General features: G+C 46.5%; 1 protein-coding gene across 2 annotated transcripts in view; it reads left to right on the top strand.

The window, feature by feature from the left end:
* Positions 1 to 942: 942 nt before the first annotated feature.
* CMTM7 (CKLF like MARVEL transmembrane domain containing 7) overlaps positions 943 to 19971 on the top strand; it is a 41386-nt gene continuing 22357 nt past the window's right edge. Inside the window, exon 1 of one of the 2 annotated variants that reach the window (XM_061195228.1) lies at positions 943 to 1261. In XM_061195228.1, coding sequence (XP_061051211.1) covers positions 1103 to 1261 — 159 coding nt within the window. In that variant the 5' untranslated portion in view covers positions 943 to 1102. The remainder of the gene's footprint in view (positions 1262 to 19971) is intronic. The other variant, XM_061195226.1, reaches the window with a different exon arrangement.

Here is a 19971-nt window from a genome sequence, read left to right on the forward strand (position 1 = left end):
GGCGCAGTGGTTGAGAATCTGCCTGCCAATGCAGGGGACACGGGTTCGAGCCCTGGTCTGGGAAGATCCCACATGCCGCGGAGCAACTAGGCCCGTGAGCCACAATTGCTGAGCCTGCGCGTCTGGAGCCTGAGCTCCGCAACAAGAGAGGCCGCGATAGTGAGAGGCCCGCGCACCGCGATGAAGAGTGGCCCCCCCACTTGCCGCAACTAGAGAAAGCCCTCGCACAGAAACGAAGACCCAACACAGCCATAAATAAATAAATTAATTAATTAATTAATTAATTAATTAAAAAAAAAAAAGTAACCCGGAAGGAGTGCAATGTAGCATCTCTGTTTGACAGCTTCTACTAGAAGTAAACCTATGTTCACCTTGTGACCCAGCAAACCCACTCGTTAAGTATTTTCCCGGCAGAAATGAGAGCTTCTGTCCACCAAAAAATCTCACCAGAGTGTTCACCACAGCTTTATTGGGATTAATCTCGATGCATCTTGTTGAGTGAAAGAAGCCAGACACAAATGAGAATATTCTGTATTATTTCAAGTACATCAAGTCTGAGAAGAGGCAGAACGAATCTATAGTGACAGAAAGAGGGAAGGAGCACGAGGGAACTTTTTGGGGGGTATCGGCCCGGTATTTGTTGCTGTGGGCGGTGGTTACACAGGTGTACATACACATACAGAACAATTAACGGAGCTGAACACGGAAGGTTTGGACATTTCAGTGTATGTGAGTTATACTTCAATCAAGTACTCTTAGCACATATCCGCAGCCGCACCCACACCAGATCCCAGGAGGCTGAGACCCAGCTGTGCCCGGGCCTCGCCCATCTCGGAAAGGCCACGGCCCAGTGCGTCCGTTTCCCTCCTCCCTCCCGCCCAACTTTCGCGCCTCCCCGGGGGCGGGGGCTGCCGCCACCTTTCCGGAGAGCTCAGGCCAGGCCCTCCCCCGCGCGTCCGGGGGAGGCTGGGTGGGCGTCCTCAGCGCGGGCCGGGGGCTCGGGCCCCGCCCCGGCGCCACGCCCCCGCGGCCCCACCCAGCCTCTCCGCTTCTGGCCTTCGGCCTCGGCAGCTGGAGGCTGCCGGCCGGCGAGGGCCGCGCGATGTCGCACGGACCCGGGGTCGTCCACACCATGTGCAGCAGCGGCAGCGCCCCGGGAGCCGGGGCCGGCGCGGGGCAGCTGGGCGCGAGCTCTTCGGAGGGGCTGCTGGACCCCGTCTACCCCCGCACCCACGGAGCGCTGCTGAAAGTGGCGCAGATGGTAAGAGAGGCCTGGGCGCGAGCCGGGGTCACACGGGGTGGCCGCGGAGGGGACGCGCCCGCGGCGGGAGCATCGCGCCCTGGGCGGGGGTCTCGCCGCCTAAGTCAAGTTGGAGGGGGCTTCCTCGGGCCAGTTGCGCGTGCAGCCCCCGCGCTGGAACTCGGCGCACCCATCCGGCCTGCTCGCGCCGCCCCAGCTCGGAGGTCCCAAGTTTTTCCAGCCACTCTGCGGAGCCTGCGAGCTGGTGACCGAAACCACGGCCAAAGTTCCTGTGTGTCTTCCTTCCTCTTCTCGGGCCGCGCCGCTTCGGACGCGGGCCGGGGGCGGAGAGCGGCCGGGCGGCGGCGCTCAGGCCACGGAAGCCGACCTTCTCCCGCCGCCTCTTTCCCCGGACCCCGCGCTGCAGGGCTTCCTGCTCGGGGCTCACCCTCGCCCGAGCGCGGGGTCCGAAGGCCAGGCGTTCACGGGGGTAGAAAGCCCTGGGACCCTTGGGGCAGCCGTCCCGGGCCCTGCCCCTCAAGTTCCAAGGGCGGGCTGGTTCTCGGGGCCGTTGGACGGCAGCTGTCAATGGGGAAGGCCTTTTGAGGAGCCGGTACTTATCTGGGGAGAGCGGGAGTCGCCGGAATGGGGGTCACTGTGGAGCGGGCAGGGCGAAGGCCTGGGCGCCGAGTGCCACCGGCGCTGCAGGGACCTCCAGCAGCGCAGACCTTGCCCGGCCTGTTATCCTGTTCCCCACTCTTCTCTGCCTTCCCATGTTTTTCTTCCTTACAATTTTAAGTTTTTAAACACCTTTCCCGTTTGTTCGGTATGTTTTGAAACTGGGCTGGGCTCTTTGTGACTCCACTCCTTGTCATGTTTGCAGCCAGAATGGTGAGGGGGAAGTGGTAGTTTTGAAAGGGAGGGTGAAGGAAGGGATGTGGGTTAGACGCAAGGTCACAGACCCAGAGGCAGGGCCTACCAAGGTGGGCCAGCCCCAGGCCTGGACACGGGGTGAGGGCTGCCCAGGCATCCACAGCTCTGTTACTCTGGGTGCTGAGCGTGTGTAGAGGGGGCTCTGGTTTCCTGCTTGGGCCAGACCTGAAGGGGAGAGGGACTTAGTTCCCTTTTCTCAAAGAAGGGCGTCTAGATGGACTAAAAATTAGGAAGTAGAGGCATTTTAGTTACTAACAAAAAAAAATAATGCTGAGCTGCGTTGGTTTTGAGCAAGGTGACATTTAAGTTGAATCTTGAGACATGAATGTGGGTGTGTCGGGCTGGGCATGCCCCGTTGGCGTCTCCATGTCCTTATTCAGTGTGCTTAAGTCAGAGCTGGGTGATGCTGGGATGGTGGAAAGGAAGGAGATAGGGTGAGACATGGGCCAGTGTTGGGCAGTTCTTCCCCTTCCCACCCTGACGTGTAGAAAGAGGCTTCTCTCACTTCTTGAGCATTTGCTCTCTTCTTACCTCTGTGCAAGCGAGGCGTGGGGAATACAGCCGTTAACAAGATAGATCCTTTCGGCAGTGACTGCGACATTTGCAGAACCATAATAGGCAAAGAGAATCAGAGTGTAGTTTCATAAGCAGTAAAGATGGAAATTTAAGTGTCTTCCAGAAGGTTCCTTTATTTTATTTTTATTTTTTGGCTGCACCACGGGGCTTGTGGGATCTTAGTTCCTCGACCAGATATTGAATCCAGGCCCTTGCAGTGAGAGCACGGAGTCCTAGCCACTGGACCGCCAGGGAATTCCAAGAAGGTTCCTTTATTTACTCAGTAAATATTGAGCACCTACTGTATGCTAGGGCAGTGTGGAAAGCAGAGTAAACCAGACAGGTCAGCTCCTGTTCTCTTTATACTGTAATAGGGAAAGTATTAATCAAATGATTTTAAATATAAAATTATAAACTGGGACAAAAGCTATGAAAGAGAGGTCCTCAGTGTCATAGAGAATTAACTAGGGGGTCTGCCCTGTCTGGGAGGTAAGGATGGGCTTCTCTGAGGAAGGGATATTTGAAGGATGAGGGAACAGTGTTACCAAAAGAAGGAAGAGCACAGACAGTGGCTCTGAGACTGGAGGAAGAAGTAGTGATAATGGTTGGAGGGTAGGAACAAGGCTGGGAGTGATGTGGGTGAGTCTGGAGAAATATGCCAAGACTAGACCATCTAGGGTCTGCCAGATAGTGCTGAGGATATGGTCCTTATTCTAAGACTATCCCAGAAGTAATCATGTCGATAATCAACCCACCATTGAAGTGATGGTTCTCAACCTGGGGCTGTACAGCCCCCTAGGGGTCATTTTGGAACTCTGTGGAAGCTTTTTTTGGTTGTCACAGAGATTAGGATCATATTCATTTCAGTACAGTAATGAAGGCACTGCAAGTACTTACTTACTATTCTAAAGAGGTGAATTGTCCGAAATACGATTGAAGGAGCCTAAGTGGGTGTGTGAGTCGGGGGAGAGTGCCTGAGTTTTCTGGCCAGAGAGAGCATCCTAAAGACTTTCTAGGAGGTCGGAGCAAGTATGGGCTTCCCTGGGACATTCACAGCCGAGATTCCAAATGGAGTTAGACTTTGGGGGATCGCAGCCTCCGATATAACCGTGAATAGACCTGTGAGTGGAGAATGAGCCGGCATAGCCCAGAATGGCCCACCCCTCCGTGTTCTGTTTCAGATCATTTGGTTCCCAAATGCAACCTGCACCCCCATGCCCTGTTTCCTGGAAGCTGCAGAGTTAAGGGCAGCAAAGAACCTCACTGTCAAGAGTCTTTGACCCCAACCCAATCCCGATGCAAGAACAAGAAACTGCTGTCCATCAATGGTCAAACAAATAAAAATAATAAGACATAAGTTATGGGCTTTATTCCCAATAACAGAAGTAATACTTGTTCATTGTAGTAACTTTGAGAAACACAGGGAAGAAACTAGAGTCTTCCCCCAAGACTGATATTTAAAGTAAGATTTTCTACTATTTCGTAGGGGAGATATAATTTGTGGTTGTTGGTTTTGTTTTGGTTTTACAAAAGAAGGATGATACTCTACAGTTTGTAAAATGCTTTTTTTGCTTAATATGTGATGAATGATTTCTTGTGTCACTTAAGGTTTGTCTGCAGTTAGGTTTTCAACAGTGTTTTTATAGCCAGTCACGAATGTCCCTTGGTCTGTGTGACCAGCCCCCTCCCCCTTTTTGTGGCTCAAGGAGCTTCCAGTTCTGCCCATTCACGAACAAGACGGTGATGAACTCCCCTGTAGAGAAGTTTTGGTGTGCAAAGCCATAAATACTTCCCAGGGATAAATGGCCCTCACCTTTCACAGAGAGGAACGGAGCGCCTCTTGCCCTGCTGAGCATGCTGGCATTAAATAACTGTCTAGACTTGTTAACATCTAGAAATTACTGGTTGTCCCTTTATCATCCAGAAATTTCAAGGAGCCAAGTGTGATAGTAGTAATATTTTAAGTCATAGTAGTATTTTTTGTGTCTGATGGTTTGGAAAAGGAACAGTGACATGGATGGACTGGGAAATTTCGTAATGCTTTTATTTTATTTTTTTAGAGCTTAATAAGAAAAGATTTATTTCTTCAGAGTTTATATCAGTCATTGGTTGCTGGTGTGAAAATATATCTTTTTCACAAGTCACACGGTGCAAGGCTGATGGAGTCACCACCGTGACTTTGGGACACCCTCTATGACACATGCCTTCTTCAATTGAAATCAAAGAAGATAATAAGCACATAAGGATCTTACAGGTTCTCTTTTATTCTTTGGCTCAAAGGTGATACCATTGGTCAGAAGCAGCCACATGTCCTTTCCAAAAGCAAGGGGTCTTGGAGAAATCATCTTCTGTACGTCCAGAATGAAATGAGAACTGTATAACGTCTACTGCAGCCTTTCTTTTTATCAAATACTTTTAAAGGCACTTGTATTTAAGCTATGGCAACAGCCGCGTACATTGGAAGGATGATAGTACCACGCGGGTATGAGGCATTATTTATTCAGGCTGCAGAGCATGTGGATTTCCTAACTACTGGCAAGAATTCCCCTCCAGGGCACCCCAAATAACTGCCTGTCCCCCCCACCCCCGATTGGGAACCACTGGCCAGAGAAGATGGTCCTGATGCAAACAGCAGCTGAAGGGTCCATGAGGCTGGGGGACCAGGGTGGGGATGGGGCTGGTGCATTGTCCCGCATGAGTCTGGACAGAGTTGCACAGGGTTTCTGGCATTACAGTGGGTCCTGGAGACCCTCCGGGACATTCCGAGGCCTCCCTGTGTGGGTCAGTGCATTGATTTCAGTTCTGTACCAGAGAAGGCCTTCTCTCTGCTCCCTTCCTCCAATCCCTCATCCCCCACTCTCAGTGCTGGCGCTTCCTGCCCGGGGCCCTGGCTGTCCATCTGTTTCCTCCCCCTGCCATCTGCCCGAGGTGCTGCCCCAGGCCTGCTGCCTGGGAGCCTCCCTCTGACCCGCCGCCTGCCACATGCTCTCCTTCTTTGTCACCAGTTTGGCTCAGCAGTTCCTTTTCCCACTGCTCACTCCCGGGCATTCCTCTCTGGGGTCCTTAGCAACTCCTGGCATCCGTGGCCTGGCTCAGGGCCTGGTGCTGGCGGCTGGTCCTCCAGCCCCGAGTCTCCCTGAGAGATGAGGGCTCGCAAGGAGAACGGGGCCTCTCGCCAGCGCAGCCCTGGCCTGCTCCCTGGCGGAAATCAGCACCGAGAAGCTTCTCAGCGTCCTGCTGAGAAAGCCTTTCACCTGCTTTGTGTTTTACTTCGCAGCGGCAGTGACAAGGCTCTTCCTTTCCCTTGAGCAGCCTTTTACTTTAGATAAATAGAAGGATAGATTGATTGATAGAGAAAGAGAAATTGTCTATAAAATGGTTGCCACACATTACTCACGGAAGGGGTTGCTGTGAAATTTAAGAGTAAAGAGGGTGTCATTTTCATTTTTTAGAGATGGAGAAAGTGAAGGGAATTCAGAAGGGAATGAGAAGGAGGGGGGAGAAATTAAAGGCTTTTGGGTACAGAGTAAATTGGACCTTCTGGAAAGCAGAGGGAGTGATTAAATATAGCATGACCCTCCGTATCTCTTTACTCACTTCTTCCTCTTAGGTTTTCTTTATTCCCCTAAGGAGATGGCAACCATGCTAATATTGTTTATAAAGAAGTCTTTTTTAAACTTTTCCTCTCAAATGATGAACGTGATACTTAACTAATTATAATAATAATAGCATCTATCACACATTGAGTTCCTGTTAGGTGACAGCGACTGGGCTAGGTGTTTTACATGTGTGACCTCATTTAATCCTCATGATAGGTAGGTCCTATCATTATCTGCACCTTACAGATGAGGAAACACAGAAATTAGGTAACTTGCCCAAAGTCACAAAGCCATAAATAGTGAAGCAGTTTGAGTCCAGATCTTGAGCTCATAAAAAGACAATTTGGGGTTATTTTTTTTCATTATCAATATGCCATGAGAATTTTTCCATGTCATTAAACCTTATTTGAAAAGGATGCTGTGATAACTACACGTGGTAGTTGGTTGGACCATAACTTATCCATTTGGCTCCTCATTGGTGGGCAGACGGTAGCAGAGCTAAAAGGAGGTGCTCTGAGATGTGACAGCAGGTACTAATGACAGTTTCACCTTTTGCCAGAGATGAACTCAGCCAGAGTGGGGAAAACCCCTCACTGGGGTATAGGCCAGACAGTGTGTGTCGTATTTTATAAAGCGTTTCACATGTTACTGTCTGGGCTGTTGGAAGGCTTAAGAGGAAACAATTAGTATCATCTTTGTGTTTAAGTCCTAAGTTCCTCCTGAGAGGAGAACTAAGGTTCGGGTGTCTGCTTTATTATGTCAGGCAATTTTACATGCAGTTCCCCTTTGTTTAACCCTTAATGACTCTGTTATTTATTTTCCCCTTCTGTTGGTTGAATGAAGGCTGAGAGGTTTTGTAACTTGCCCAAGTTTCCAAAATTCCATTAAATCCTGGAGCCAGCATTTGAGCCTAGGTGTGGCCAAGGCCCAACCCTTCCCCCCCCCATGGTGTGCTGTCTGTCTGTGTATGGCAGACAGGCTCCCAGGCTAGCCCACTGTGGCAGACACACCCTAGGGGGACCCCCAGTGAGTCACAACCTTATGTAATTCCATCCTCTTGAGTGTGGGCAAGACCTGTGACTTGTTCTAACCAATAAGAAATAGCAAAGATGATGGGATGTCATTCCCATGGTTATGTCATATGCCAAGGTGAAGGGATGCTGCAGATGTAATTAAGGTTCTAAATCAGATGATTCTGAGTTGATCAAAAAGACATTATCTCCAGGTAGGCCTGATCTAATCAGGTGACAGCCCTCAAAAGAGGTACAGTTAAGTCCCCCACATATGAATGAATTCCGTTCCAAGAGTGCGTTCGTAAGTCCAGTTTGTTTGTAAGTCCAACAAAGTTAGCCTAGGTACCCAACTAACACAATCGGCTATACAGTACTGTAATAGGTTTATAATACTTTTCACACAAATAATACATAAAAAACAAACACAAAAAATAAAACATTTTTAATCTTACAGTCCAGTACCTTGAAAAGTACAGTAGTACAGTACAACAGCTGGCATACAGGGGCTGGCATCAGGTGAACAGGCAAGAAGAGTTACTGACTGGAGGAGGGAGAGGAGGTGGGAGATGGTAGAGCTGAAGGATCGTCAGCGATAGGAGACGGAGGGCAAGCTGCAATTTCACTCACGCCTGACGTTGATGGCACAGGTTTGGTTCCTTGCTGGATTCAATTCTATCTACCCTCTTGAAAAATGATCCAGTGATAGTAGTAGCTATCACTGCTAGTAGCTCCTTTTTTCTCGTCATAGATGACACGGTAGCACTGGATTGCGTTTTGAATGGCTGCTGCAACCTTTATGTACCATTCTATGTTCAGGTCCTGTGCTTCAAAAACTAACAGTGCCTCCTCAAATAAAGAAAATCCCCTTGCCATTTCCTGCATTGTGAATCTCTGTGGATATCCTGGGCTTGAATTAAAGATACTGTACTACTGTACTCTATACAGTACTGTAAAGTACACAAAAGCACAACCACTTGTAGAGGATGCACGCACGTGACAGTGTACGCCAGACATGTGAACTAACTTATGTGATTGGACTTGCGAACGCACGTTCGCATCTTTGAAAGTTCGCAACTTGAAGGTTCGTACATAGGGGACCTGCTGTACTGGGTTCTTCCCAAAGGAGAGATGCTCCGGCTGGCCCTGGAGAAGTAAACTGCCTTGCTGGGGGAGGGCCTGGCAGAGGACCACGTGGCGAGCATCTATAGGTTCTGTCTAGAAGCTGAGAGCAACCCTCTACTGACAGCCAGCCAGGAAACAGGGACCTCATTCCTATAGCTGCAGTAGCATATGAGCTTGGGTGAGGACCCCAAGCCTCAGATGAAACCCCAGTCTGGCCACCACCTACACTGCAGCCTTGAGCAGAAGTCTCTTGCCAGGGCTTCTGACTGGTGGGAACTGTGAGATGATAAATGAATATTGTTTTAAGCTACCAACTTGGGGTAATTTGTTATGCAGCAGTAGACATCTCACACACCCACAGAAGCCCGGGCCTCCTGCATCAAATCTGGTGCTCTCACGGCTGCTCCCTAGCAAGAAAACATGGGGCAACAGCCGTGCAGGAGACAGGAGGTACAGTGGCCATTTTTACAGTAACAGTTATACAAGTTTTTATCTGGGCTGTGGTCACGTGTCATTGAATTCCTGTGGAGTAAATCTGTTGGTTGAGTTTTTGCTCTTGGCATTGTGCTGAATGCTTTAAATGTAAGAACTCACTCTTCGTTACAACATCCCTAAGAGGTGTCAGTATTTCCACTTTACAGATGAGGAAACCGTGTGGGGAATTTAAATACCTTCTGTGCAGCTACTAGACATGTAAGAATGGCCCCCATCGCCCAGTAGTCCCACTGTCCTCCAGGGTCACTTCCCAGAGCCATTCTAAAAAGTAAAAATCCTGATGCAAACAGTAATTATGGTTGTACAATTGTTAAAATTGTATTTGGTGTTTTTGAACAGATAACATTCACATGATCAAGATTTTAAAAGTTCAAAAAGTCCTCCAATTCTCGCTTTCCCTTCCTGGAGGCTACCAGTGATACTGGTTTCTTGTATATCCTTCAGGAGTTATTTTATGTTTCGATGTGTGTGTGTGTGTGTGTGTGTGTGTGTGTTTGTCCATCTTCTTTCCATCTTGGGGATAATTCCGTACGTGTTCAGTGTATTCTCATTCTCCTCATTTTCCTTAACAGCTGCATTGTGTTCCAGAGAATAGATTTACCATAATTTATTTAACCAGTCCCCTCTCAACAGGCATTTAGGTTATTTCCCATCTTTTGTTATGTCATAGTGCTGTTGTGGATACCCTTGTACATATCATAGTTCTGTGTGTGTACAAGGTAATCAGAAGGAGAAACTCCTAAAAGTAGAATTCCTGGACCAAATGTTGCCTGCTCTTGGAAATTTTTTCATCTGTCCTGTAATTTAGATACTCACACATCTCCTGTGATCTTCTCCCAGAGGGTTTCAGGGGTCTTCCACATTCATTGCCATTGAGAGACTCTACTTCGTGTTCAGGGTTCAGAGTTCCACTGCTCTAGACTCCCACTTAACTTTATTTAAGATGTTAAGAATCAGAAAAGTCTAGGGAACAAGAAGACCTGCGTGACCAGCATTTTTCTTAGAATTTCCCAACATCCATCACAGGGAGTGTTGAAGTCAGCTTCCCTAAAGGCAGAGCTAGAGATGGGGATTCTTGTGCAACTGGTTCTTGAGTGAGGGCAGCAGTCAAGGGCAAGAGGAGGACTAGACAGATGGGTTTGAGAAGTCTCGCCTCAGCCTGATCTTGCGGGGAGCTCTGGAGAGTGAGGTGCACCACAGAGATGGTCCTCTAGCCGTTAGCGAGTCATAATCTTTTGGCTGGTGGAGGGTCTGGCCTTGGTGTTTGATGGCTGCTGACTGATCAGGGTGATGGATGCTGAAGATCGGGGCTGCTGTGGCAATTTCTTAAAATAGGACAACTGAAGTTTGCCGCATAGATTGACTCTTCCTTTCACAGATGATTTCTCTGCGGCCTGCAGTGCTGTTTGATAGCATTTGACCCAGTGGAGAACTTCTTTCAAAATTGGAGTCAATCCTCTCAAACCCTGCTGCTGCTTTATCAACCAAGTTTTTGTAATATTCTAAATCCTCTGTTGTCATTTCAACACGCTTTATAGCATCTTCACCAGGAGCAGATTCCATCTTAAGAAACCGCTTTTTTGCTCATCCATAAGAAGTGACCTCTGTTCTGTTCTAGTTTTATCAGGAGATGCAGCAATTCAGTCCCATCTTCAGGCTTCACGTCTAATTCTAGTTCTCTTGCTGTTTCCACCACATCTGCAGTGACTTCCTCCACTGAAGTCTTGAACCCCTCAAGGTCATCCATGAGGGCTGGAATCAACTTCTTTCAAACTCCTGTTAATGTTGCCTTTTTTTTTTTTTTAATGTTGCTATTTTGACCTCCTCCCATGAATCATGAATGTCCTTCATGGCAGCTAGAATGGTGAATCCTTTCCAGAGGTTTTCAGTTGACTTTGCCCAGATCCATCAGAGGAATTCCTATCTATGGCAGCTTTATAGTCTTAACAAAATGTATTTCTTAAATAGTAAGACTTGAAAGTCAAAATGACTCCTTGATCCATGGGCTGCAGAATGTTGTGTTAGCAGGCTTAAAAACAACATTCACTTTGTACATCTCCGTCAGAGAAGTTGGGCGACCACGTGCCTTGTCAACGAGTGGTCATATTTTGAAAGGAATCTTTTTTTCTGAGCAATAGGTCTTACCAGTGGGCTTAACGTGTTCAGTAAACCATGTTGTAAACAGATGTGCTGTCATCCAGGCTTTGTTGTTCCATTTAGAGAGCATAGGCAGGGTAGATTTAGCATAATTCTTAAGGGCCCAGGATTTTCGGAATGATAAGTGAGTACTGGCTTCAATTTAATGTTGCAATAGCCCCAAACAAGAAAATCAGCCTGTCCTTTGAGGCTTTGAAGCCAGGCATTGACTTCTCTCTAGCTATGAAAGTCCTGGATGGCATCTTCTTCCAATAGAAGGTTGTTTTGTCTACATGGAAAATCTGTGGTTTAGCGTAGCCACCTTCGTGAATTATCTTAGTTAGATCTTCTAGATAACTTGCTGCAGCTTCTACATCAGCACTTGCTGCTTCACCTTGCACTTTTATGTTATGGAGACACTTCTTTCCTTACACCTCATGAACCAACCTCTGCTTGTTTCAGACTTTTCTTCTGCATCTTCCTCATCTCACTCAGCCTTCATAGAATTGAAGAGAGTTAGGACCTGGATCTGGATTAGGTTTTGACTTAAGGGAATGTTGTGGCTGGTTGGATCTTCTAACCAGGCCCCTAAAACTTTCTGTATATCAGCATTAAGTCTGTTTTGCTTTCTTATCATTCGTGTATTCGCTGGAGGAGCACTTTTACTTTCCTCCAAGAACTTTTCCTTTGCATTCACAGCTTGGCTGTTTGGCCCAAGAGGCTGAGCTTTCAGCCTGTTTGGGCTTTTGACATGCCTTTTTCACTAAGTTTAATCATTTCTAGCTTTTGATTTAAACTGAGAGACATATGACTCTTCCTTTCACTTGAACACTTAGAGGTCGTTGTAGGGTTATTAATTGGCCTAATTTCAATATTGTTGTGTCTCAGAGAATAGGGACACTAGAGAAGAGGGAGAGAGATGGGGAACAGCTGGTCAGTGGAGCAGTCAGAACACACACAACAGGGACTTCCCTGGTGGTCCAGTGGTTAAGACTCCATGTTTCCACTGCAGGGGGCGTGGGGTCGATCCTGGTCGGGAAACTAAAATCCCACATGCCGTGGGGTGCAGCCAAAAAAAACCCCAACAAACAAACAAACAAAACTCCACAACACTTACTGGTTAAGCTCACCATCTTTTTTTTTTTTTTGTATTTATCTCTTTTTGGCTGCGTTGGGTCTTCGTTACTGCGTGCGGGCTTTCTCTAGTTGTGGCGAGCGGGGGCTACTCTTCGTTGCGGTGCGCAGGCTTCTCATTGTGGCGGCTTCTCTTGTTGCAGGGTACGGGCTCTAGGTTAACGGGCTTCGGTAGTTGTGGCGCGCGGGCTCAGTAGTTGTGGCGCACAGGCTCCGTTGCTCCGCGGCATGTGGGATCTTCCCGGACCGGGGCTTGAATCCGTGTCCCCTGCATTGGCAGGCGGATTCTTAAGCACTGCGCCACCAGGGAAGTCCCAAGCTCACCGTCTTTCATGGGCATGGTTTGTGGTGCCCTGAAAGAATTACAATAGTAATATCACTGATCACTGATCACAGATCACTATAACAAATATAATAATAATGAAAAATTTGAAATACTTCAAGGATTACCAAAGTGTGACACAGACATGACGTGAGCAAATGCTGTTGGAAAACAGGCACCAATAGATACTCCAGGAGATCAGTGACGCCAGTGCTATTGTAAAAAATGCAATAAAGCAAAATGCAATAAAACAAGATATGCCTATATTTAGCACTGTGATCACCATTTCAACATATAAATTGTCTTAGTGTCATTTAGGGATAAAAAATTGATTTCCAGATGTAGTGGGTCATCTGGTCCCCCTCACCTCAAATTTATATCTCCGTCCTAAACCCAGGGACCTGTGAATGTTACCTTATTTGGAACAAGGGTCTTTCCAGATTTAATCATGTTAAGGGTCTTTAAATGATTATCTGGATTTTCTGGGTGGGCCTACATCCCACGACAAGTGTTTTTATAAGAGACTCAACAGCAGGGTTGTGGGGAAGGCGATGGTGATGTGAAGATGGGGCAGAGCTTGAGTGATGCAGCCATGAGCCAGGATGGCCAGAGCAGCCATGGAAGCTGGGAGAAGTAAGGAGCACACCCTCCTGAAGTCTCCAGAGAGAGCTCAGCCCCGCCAACTCCTTGACTGCAGCCCAGTGATATTGATTTTGGACTTCCGGTCTCCGGAACTGTGAAAGAATAAATTTCTGTTGTTCTAAGCCACCAATTTTGTGGTAACTTGTAACAGCAGCCACAGGACACTAATACAACCAATTAAAGACTGTCCGTTGTGGGCAGACTTTTCATAGTTTGTCCTTTTAATTGATTAATTTATTTATTTTTAATATTTATTTATTTGGCTGCGCCAGGTCTTAGTTACAGCACGCAGGATCTTTAGTTGCGGCATGCATGTGGGATCTAGTTCCCCGACCAGGGATCGAACTCAGGCCCCCTGCATTGGGAGCGCGGAGCCTTAGCCGCTGAACCACCAGGGAAGTCCCTAGTTTGTCCTTTTAGAAGCGCTTTGCTTATTTCCAGGCATGCAGTTTTGGAGAGGTGATGGCCACCCTCCGCCACTCTGGCTGGCAGTTACACCTCCATCTTCTTTATTTTAGCACATTTTTTTCCTTAATAGGTTCTTCAGAGAGAGAAGCAGTCCTTGAATTTTTGCTGAGAAAAGCAGAACCATAAAGACAGAGCAGACTTGAAGAGAGCATCAGAGTCATTCTCAGATGGCAGGGTGGAGGCAAAAGATGAAAAGTGGGTTCCAGAGATGTGCTGTCTGGCCTTCCACAGACAGTAAATGAAGTGTCCCCAATTCCCCCAAACTGTTAGAATGCCAAATAAATTTTACCGCATTCTAGTAGAATCTTTACAGATAAGAGACTGCAGCTCAAATACGTCTTAAAATGGTCGAGTGAACCCTGCTTAATTTACTGCTTGTGAAATAGTTGCTGTTTTAAATGTTTGTAGAAGTGCCCAATGATTTGTCTCTAAACTATATATACTTTTGTAACTTTTTATTTATAAATAATTCCAGATATACAGAAACTTTGCAGGAACAGCACAAAGAACTCCCCACATACCCTTCCCTCAGGTTCTCCGGTTGTTAACATTTTGCCACATTTGTTTAATCATGTTTTATTTATATACATGTTATTTTTTTTCTCTGGACCATTTGAGAGTAAGTTACAGACATGATGTGCTTTTGTCCCCAGTGCTTCAGTGAGCATTTCCTAAGGACCTTCTCTTACAAACTGCAGTATGGCTCCCTCCATCAGGAGATCAGTGACACCAGTGCTGTCGTGTCTAATCTATCAGCCTTATTCGGGTTTCACCAGTTGACCCACTAACGTCCTTTTTCTGGTCTAGTGTTGCCTTCAGTGGTTGTGTCTCTGTAATCTCTTCAACCTGGAACGGTCTGTCTTATCTTTTGTGACTTTGACATTTGTGAAGAGTCCAGGACAGAGCAGCCCCATCATTGGATATTGAAGTTGGTTTGGAGGGACCCTCTGATTCTCCATGTTTTGTGGCTACAACAGAGGCAAAAGAGAAAGAAAGGAAAGAAAAGTGTTTGGATCATGGTGACTTATCTCCCTTTTAGTGCTTTTGTTTTCACAAAAGTCCCTTTTGCAGACTTCCTATCTGGAGGTAATAGTTCAAGTTGAGCTTAACTGCATGTCCTGTTAATAAAAACAAAAAACAAAAATGGCTTAGCTCAAAGGTAACATCCTTAGGGGACTTCCCTGGCGGTCTAGTGGTTAAGACTCCACGCTTCCACTGCAGGGGGCACAGGTTCGATCCCTGGTTGGGGAACTAAGATCCTGCATGCCTCATGGCTCGGCCAAAAAGAAAAAAAAAGGTGATATCCTTGGGACAATGGCTAAAATTGCTTGGGGGATTCCTCACAACAGCCTGTATCATTTAGTTACTATTATTTTCCTTTCTTTTTTTTTTGCCATGCACCCGAATTCACAGTAATTTATGCCATCAGATACAGAGTTCAGCTGAAGTATTTAGCTGTTGACCAAAACCCGGGGCTCCCTCTCTCAGGGTGCAGGCTTGTTTCTGGTCCACAGCTGTGCAGCCGCGCAGCTAGTTCTCACCCATGGAATGAGCGTAGAAGTGTTATTTGTCGCTTCCTGTTTGAGGCTTTTAAGAGGCAGGATTCTCTACTCTTTTTTCTGTCAGCTGTGTGCAGAGGACTCCAAGGCCCCATTTTTCATATTTATGGTTTAGTTTTGTTTTATTGGGCTGCACCACGCAGCTTACAGGATCTTTGTTCCCCGACCAGAGATCAAACCTGGGCCCTCGGCAGTGACAGCACTGAGTCCTAACCGCTGGACCGTGTGGTTTTCCCCTTTTTTTCCTATTTAAATATAAGGAAACAGAAACAATCCCAGGTCTAGAGACGGCCTGCTTCCCCCTGTTCTGCCTCTGAAGGACCCCCCCCATCTAAAGTAGTCCCCCACAACTCCACCCAGCCACCCCCATCACCCTGTTCTGTTGCCCAGTTCTGCTTTCTTCCCAGCAGCTCTTTAGCTGAAATCCCCTTGCTCACATCTTCATTACCTGTTGGCGGTGGGTCTTCTCTACCAGGACCTGAACTGCGCAGGGGCAGTGACTGTCCTGTCTGGGTCACCACAGGGTGCCTGGAATTTAGAAAGCACTCAGGATCTTTTTTTCTTGTTGTCGTTTTTGTTTGTTTGTTTTTGCTTTTTTTTTTAAATTTATTTTTTATTGAAGTATGGTTGATTTACAGTGTTGTGTTAATTACTGCTATACAGCAGAATGATTCAATTATACATATATATATATATATATATATATATATATATATATATGTATGTATACATTCTTTTTAAAAAATATTCTTTTCCATTATGGTTTATCACAGGATATTGAATATAGTTCCCTGTGCTATACCGTAGGACCTTGTTGTTTATTCATTCTGTATATAATAGTTTGCATCTGCTAATCCCAGCCTCCCTCTCCATCCTTCCCCCGACCCCCTCCCCCTTGGCAACCACCAGTCTGTTCTCTATGTCCGTGCAGAATCTTTTTTTGTTTTTTTGAATGAAATGAAAGAAGATTTTCTTTGCCAAAGCCTCTGGTAACAGCACTCCTTTCAGAAAAGTCAGCTTGGGTGAAGTGCTTGAGAGACGTGGGCCTCCTCAGAAGACCCAGTAATGATAATTATTAATCATGATCATTAATAGGGATAATGAGGGAGAGGGGAGTGGCCCAGCTGTGGAAGGGCCCGGGGCAGTCGCTTCAGGCCTGCAGGCCAGGAGGCAGGAGCCAGCGGGGAGAGGCTGGATGCCCGATTTTATTTAGTTGGGTCAACAGCTTTCCACTGACTTACACACTCAAAACAGGGGTTCTGACGCCAAAGCAAGCAGAGGTGAGCCGAGGGATGAGAGAAGTGTCTGCCGGTTTGTCAGGCTGTCAGGACGGGGCTCCTAATTTAAAGCAACACCAGCAAACACTGAACAACGGCATCGCTGTAGTGGATTAAAGGCTGAGAGAATAGAAGACCTGACGCAGCCAGCTCACTTTCGGATTTCTAGTTCTGGCTCGAGTGATAAACCTTTGTGTGGTTCTAGTCGTGGCTCTTTGTCTGGCAGAGGCTCTGCTTCAGGTCACTGCATCAGATATTTATTTGATGCTTCCTCTGTGCCAGCCCTGTGCCAGATGTTGGAGGGACAGCAGTGAACAAGGCTGATCAGACCTTTCCCCTTGGGCAGAAGATCTGGACACTATACAGGTGTTGTATTTCATCACCTCCAAGGCCCCATTGTTTTAGGCACTGCTAGGAAAGGAAGCCAATGTTAACTCTAAGAGGACGCAAATCTCTTAACATTTAGAAATTTTATTTTATGCTCCTTGAAAGAGTTCCTTTAGACTTAACTAAATGGAGATTTTATATATTCTTGTGAATACATAAAAAGGAAAATTGATGAAGGAAAATAAATTGGTTAAGATATTCCTAAAGTGGCCCTCTTCTAAATTTCTTTTTTTTTTTTAAGGACTCTTTTTAAAGAAATCCTTTTTAAAGTATCTTTGCATACTCTGGTCCTCTGTGCCATCCAAAGTGTGAGCAGTGCAGCATTCTTTAGAGGAATCCATGAAAGAACTAAAAGCTACTGGTGCTGGGCTCGTAAGCTGGCTTTTGACTCCTGCTTCTAGAAATGATGCTAAATGTGCCTGTTTCACCATCTCGCCATCTCAGCCCCACAACCTCTGGTTCCCAGGGCTTCGAAGAGTGCTCCGCTCTGGCCTCTGGGATTTTCTTCCATGTGCTGGCACCCATTCGCAAGTTTTGATGCGGGCACATGGCAGGCAATGGTAACTGCTCCACAGGTGCTGTCTGGTCTGGCCAGCAGCAGGTGTAGCTCCACCTCCGGCTGGAGGCAAGGGATGGTGTGAAAAGACGGGGCGTCTTTGAATCCGTGAAGTGTGATTAGCATAGGGGCCGAGGGTTTTGCGGGAGGAGGCAGAGGGTGCTCTGGGTCCTCCCAGCCTGTGCTCAGACCTTCCCGGGAAAGGCGCCTCCAGGCTGAGACCTGAGCGTGGGATGATGGTGAGGCAGGAGGAAAAGGCGGGAAGAGCGTTCTGGAGGAGGGAACGGCCTGTGCAAAGGCGTAGAGTTTGGAAAATTTCTTGATTGGTTCACAGAATGGGCCTTTTGGTAGTGGTGAGGTATGGAAGCGCTGTTAGCCATAGAAATCAGTTCGTCATGGTTCTGTTAGGCTTTGACAGCTTCCCCATCATTGTCAACTGCCTCAGCAAAATTGCTGGAGGAATTAATCAAGCAGTGAAGGTGTTAATTTACCTGTTTCATCTGGGTCTTGCATTGAAAGTCTAAAAAGGATAAACTGGGAAAAAGTTTCTTGACACCTCTGTTCAGCTGCCACCCTTCCCTGGTTGCAACATTATTTCCATGGTTCGGGTCTACTCACAGTTCTCTGTACGTTGCTTTTTAAAGTTTTTATAATGGGGAATTTTCAACATAAAAATATTGAGAATATTATAATGACCCTGCATCCATCACCCAACTAAAACAATTATCAACACATGGTCAGTCTTGTTTCATGTCTGTCTCCCATCTACCCCATGGATTGTTTAGAAGCAAATCCTAGATTCCATATTTCAGTATGTATACTTTTTAATAGTGACCACTATTATTATATTATATTATATTGTTATATTACTATTGTCACAGCTTAAAAGACAAGCAATATCAAATATCCAGTCTGTTCAGGTTTCCCCAGTTATGTGTGTGTGTGTGTCTAAACAGTTTGTTTGTTCAAATCAGGATCCAGATAAAAACCACACATTGTACTTTGTTCATGTGTCTGTCTCTCAAGTCTCTTTTAATCTATGGCTTCCTCCTCTTCCTTCTTTTTCATTACAATTTATTTCTTGAATAAAGCTGTTCATTCATTCCTGTGGTTCACTCCCATTGAGTAGATGCGTCTGAGTGCATCCCTGTGGTGTCCTTAACAAGTTCTTCAGTCCCCAGTATTTCCTACCAGTTGGCAGTTAGATCTACAGGTTCAGTTGATTGTGGTATTGATCTTGAAACCTGTGACATTGCTAAACCCATTTATTAGTTCTAGGATCTTCTTCTGTAGATTCTGTTGGGATTTTCTACATAAATAATCATGTTGTTTACAAATAAAGACGTTTTGTTTCTTCCTTTTCAATCTACATGCCTTTTGTTTCCTTTTCTTACTGCAACCTTCGGAAATATGTTGAATAAGCGTGGTGAGAGAGGACATCCTTGTTCCCTATCTTAGGGGGATACATGCAGTCTCTCATCACTAAGTACATTGTTAGCTTTAGATTATTTTGTAGATGCCTTTTATCAGGTTAAGGAAGTTCCCTGCTATCCTAGTTTGCTGAAAGCTTTTATCATAAATGGATATTGAATTTTTCTGTATCAGTTGATATGAGTATTTGGGTTTTCTTCTTCGGTCTGTTAATACGGTGCATACATTGATTTTCAAATGTTGAACCAGCCATGCATTCCTGGGACAAACTTTAGTTAATTCTTGAGCATTTATGTTTTTTTATAGATTGTTGGATTCAATATGCCAATATTTTGTTGAGGGTTTTGATAGCCTGGAAACAGTTGATCCAGCAGCTTGCTAATGACCCAGCCCACTTCCAGACCTTCTCTTTGAGACATTCACGTACTGATAAGCCAGCGTGGGTTGTTCTGAATCCTTGGCTCTCATTTCTCTTCCTGTGGTTGCTGCTCTTTTGGGCTTTACCTGTGTCTCACTTCTGCCCACGTGTTAGAACAGCATAACGTAGTGAAACTCAGTTCAGAAACAGGATGTAAAAAGAAGCATTTGAGTCCAGATCCAAGGTGATTTGTCTCACCTTACTGAGGTCCTGCTCTGTGCCCGGCCCCAGCGCAGCCCTGGGGACAGTGTATTTGTGCTGCATTTATCTGAGTGGTCTGGTTCCCTCTTAGCAGGTGCACGAGAGGGGGCTTTGTTTATGATGAACTTTTTGTTCATGCCTCTGTCCTTCCTGCTTCCTCCACAGGCATCTAGACCAGGGCAGAGGCAGGGCTGCTCCGTGGGGACCGAAAGGCCCTGCGTCTTACCACCAGGCAGCTTTTACAGCAGCCAGGAGGCTCAGGGTAACCCTGCAGGCCTGGTGAGGGGAAGTGTAGGGAGGGGCCAGGTTCCAGCCTTACCGGTTATTTTGTAAGTGAAGGTCAAGGGGGTGGGGAACTTTCTGAAGGAAAGTCTTTGTTTTCACCTGGCACACAGGTGACTCGAAAGTGAGAGAGTAAAGGAGAGCGAGGCATCAGAGAAGGGCCTGCTTTTGGGAGTGATGTCACTGAAGCTGGGGGCGCAG

This window comes from Eubalaena glacialis, chromosome 7, assembly GCF_028564815.1.
Source record: "Eubalaena glacialis isolate mEubGla1 chromosome 7, mEubGla1.1.hap2.+ XY, whole genome shotgun sequence".
NCBI classification, from domain to species: Eukaryota; Metazoa; Chordata; class Mammalia; order Artiodactyla; family Balaenidae; genus Eubalaena; species Eubalaena glacialis.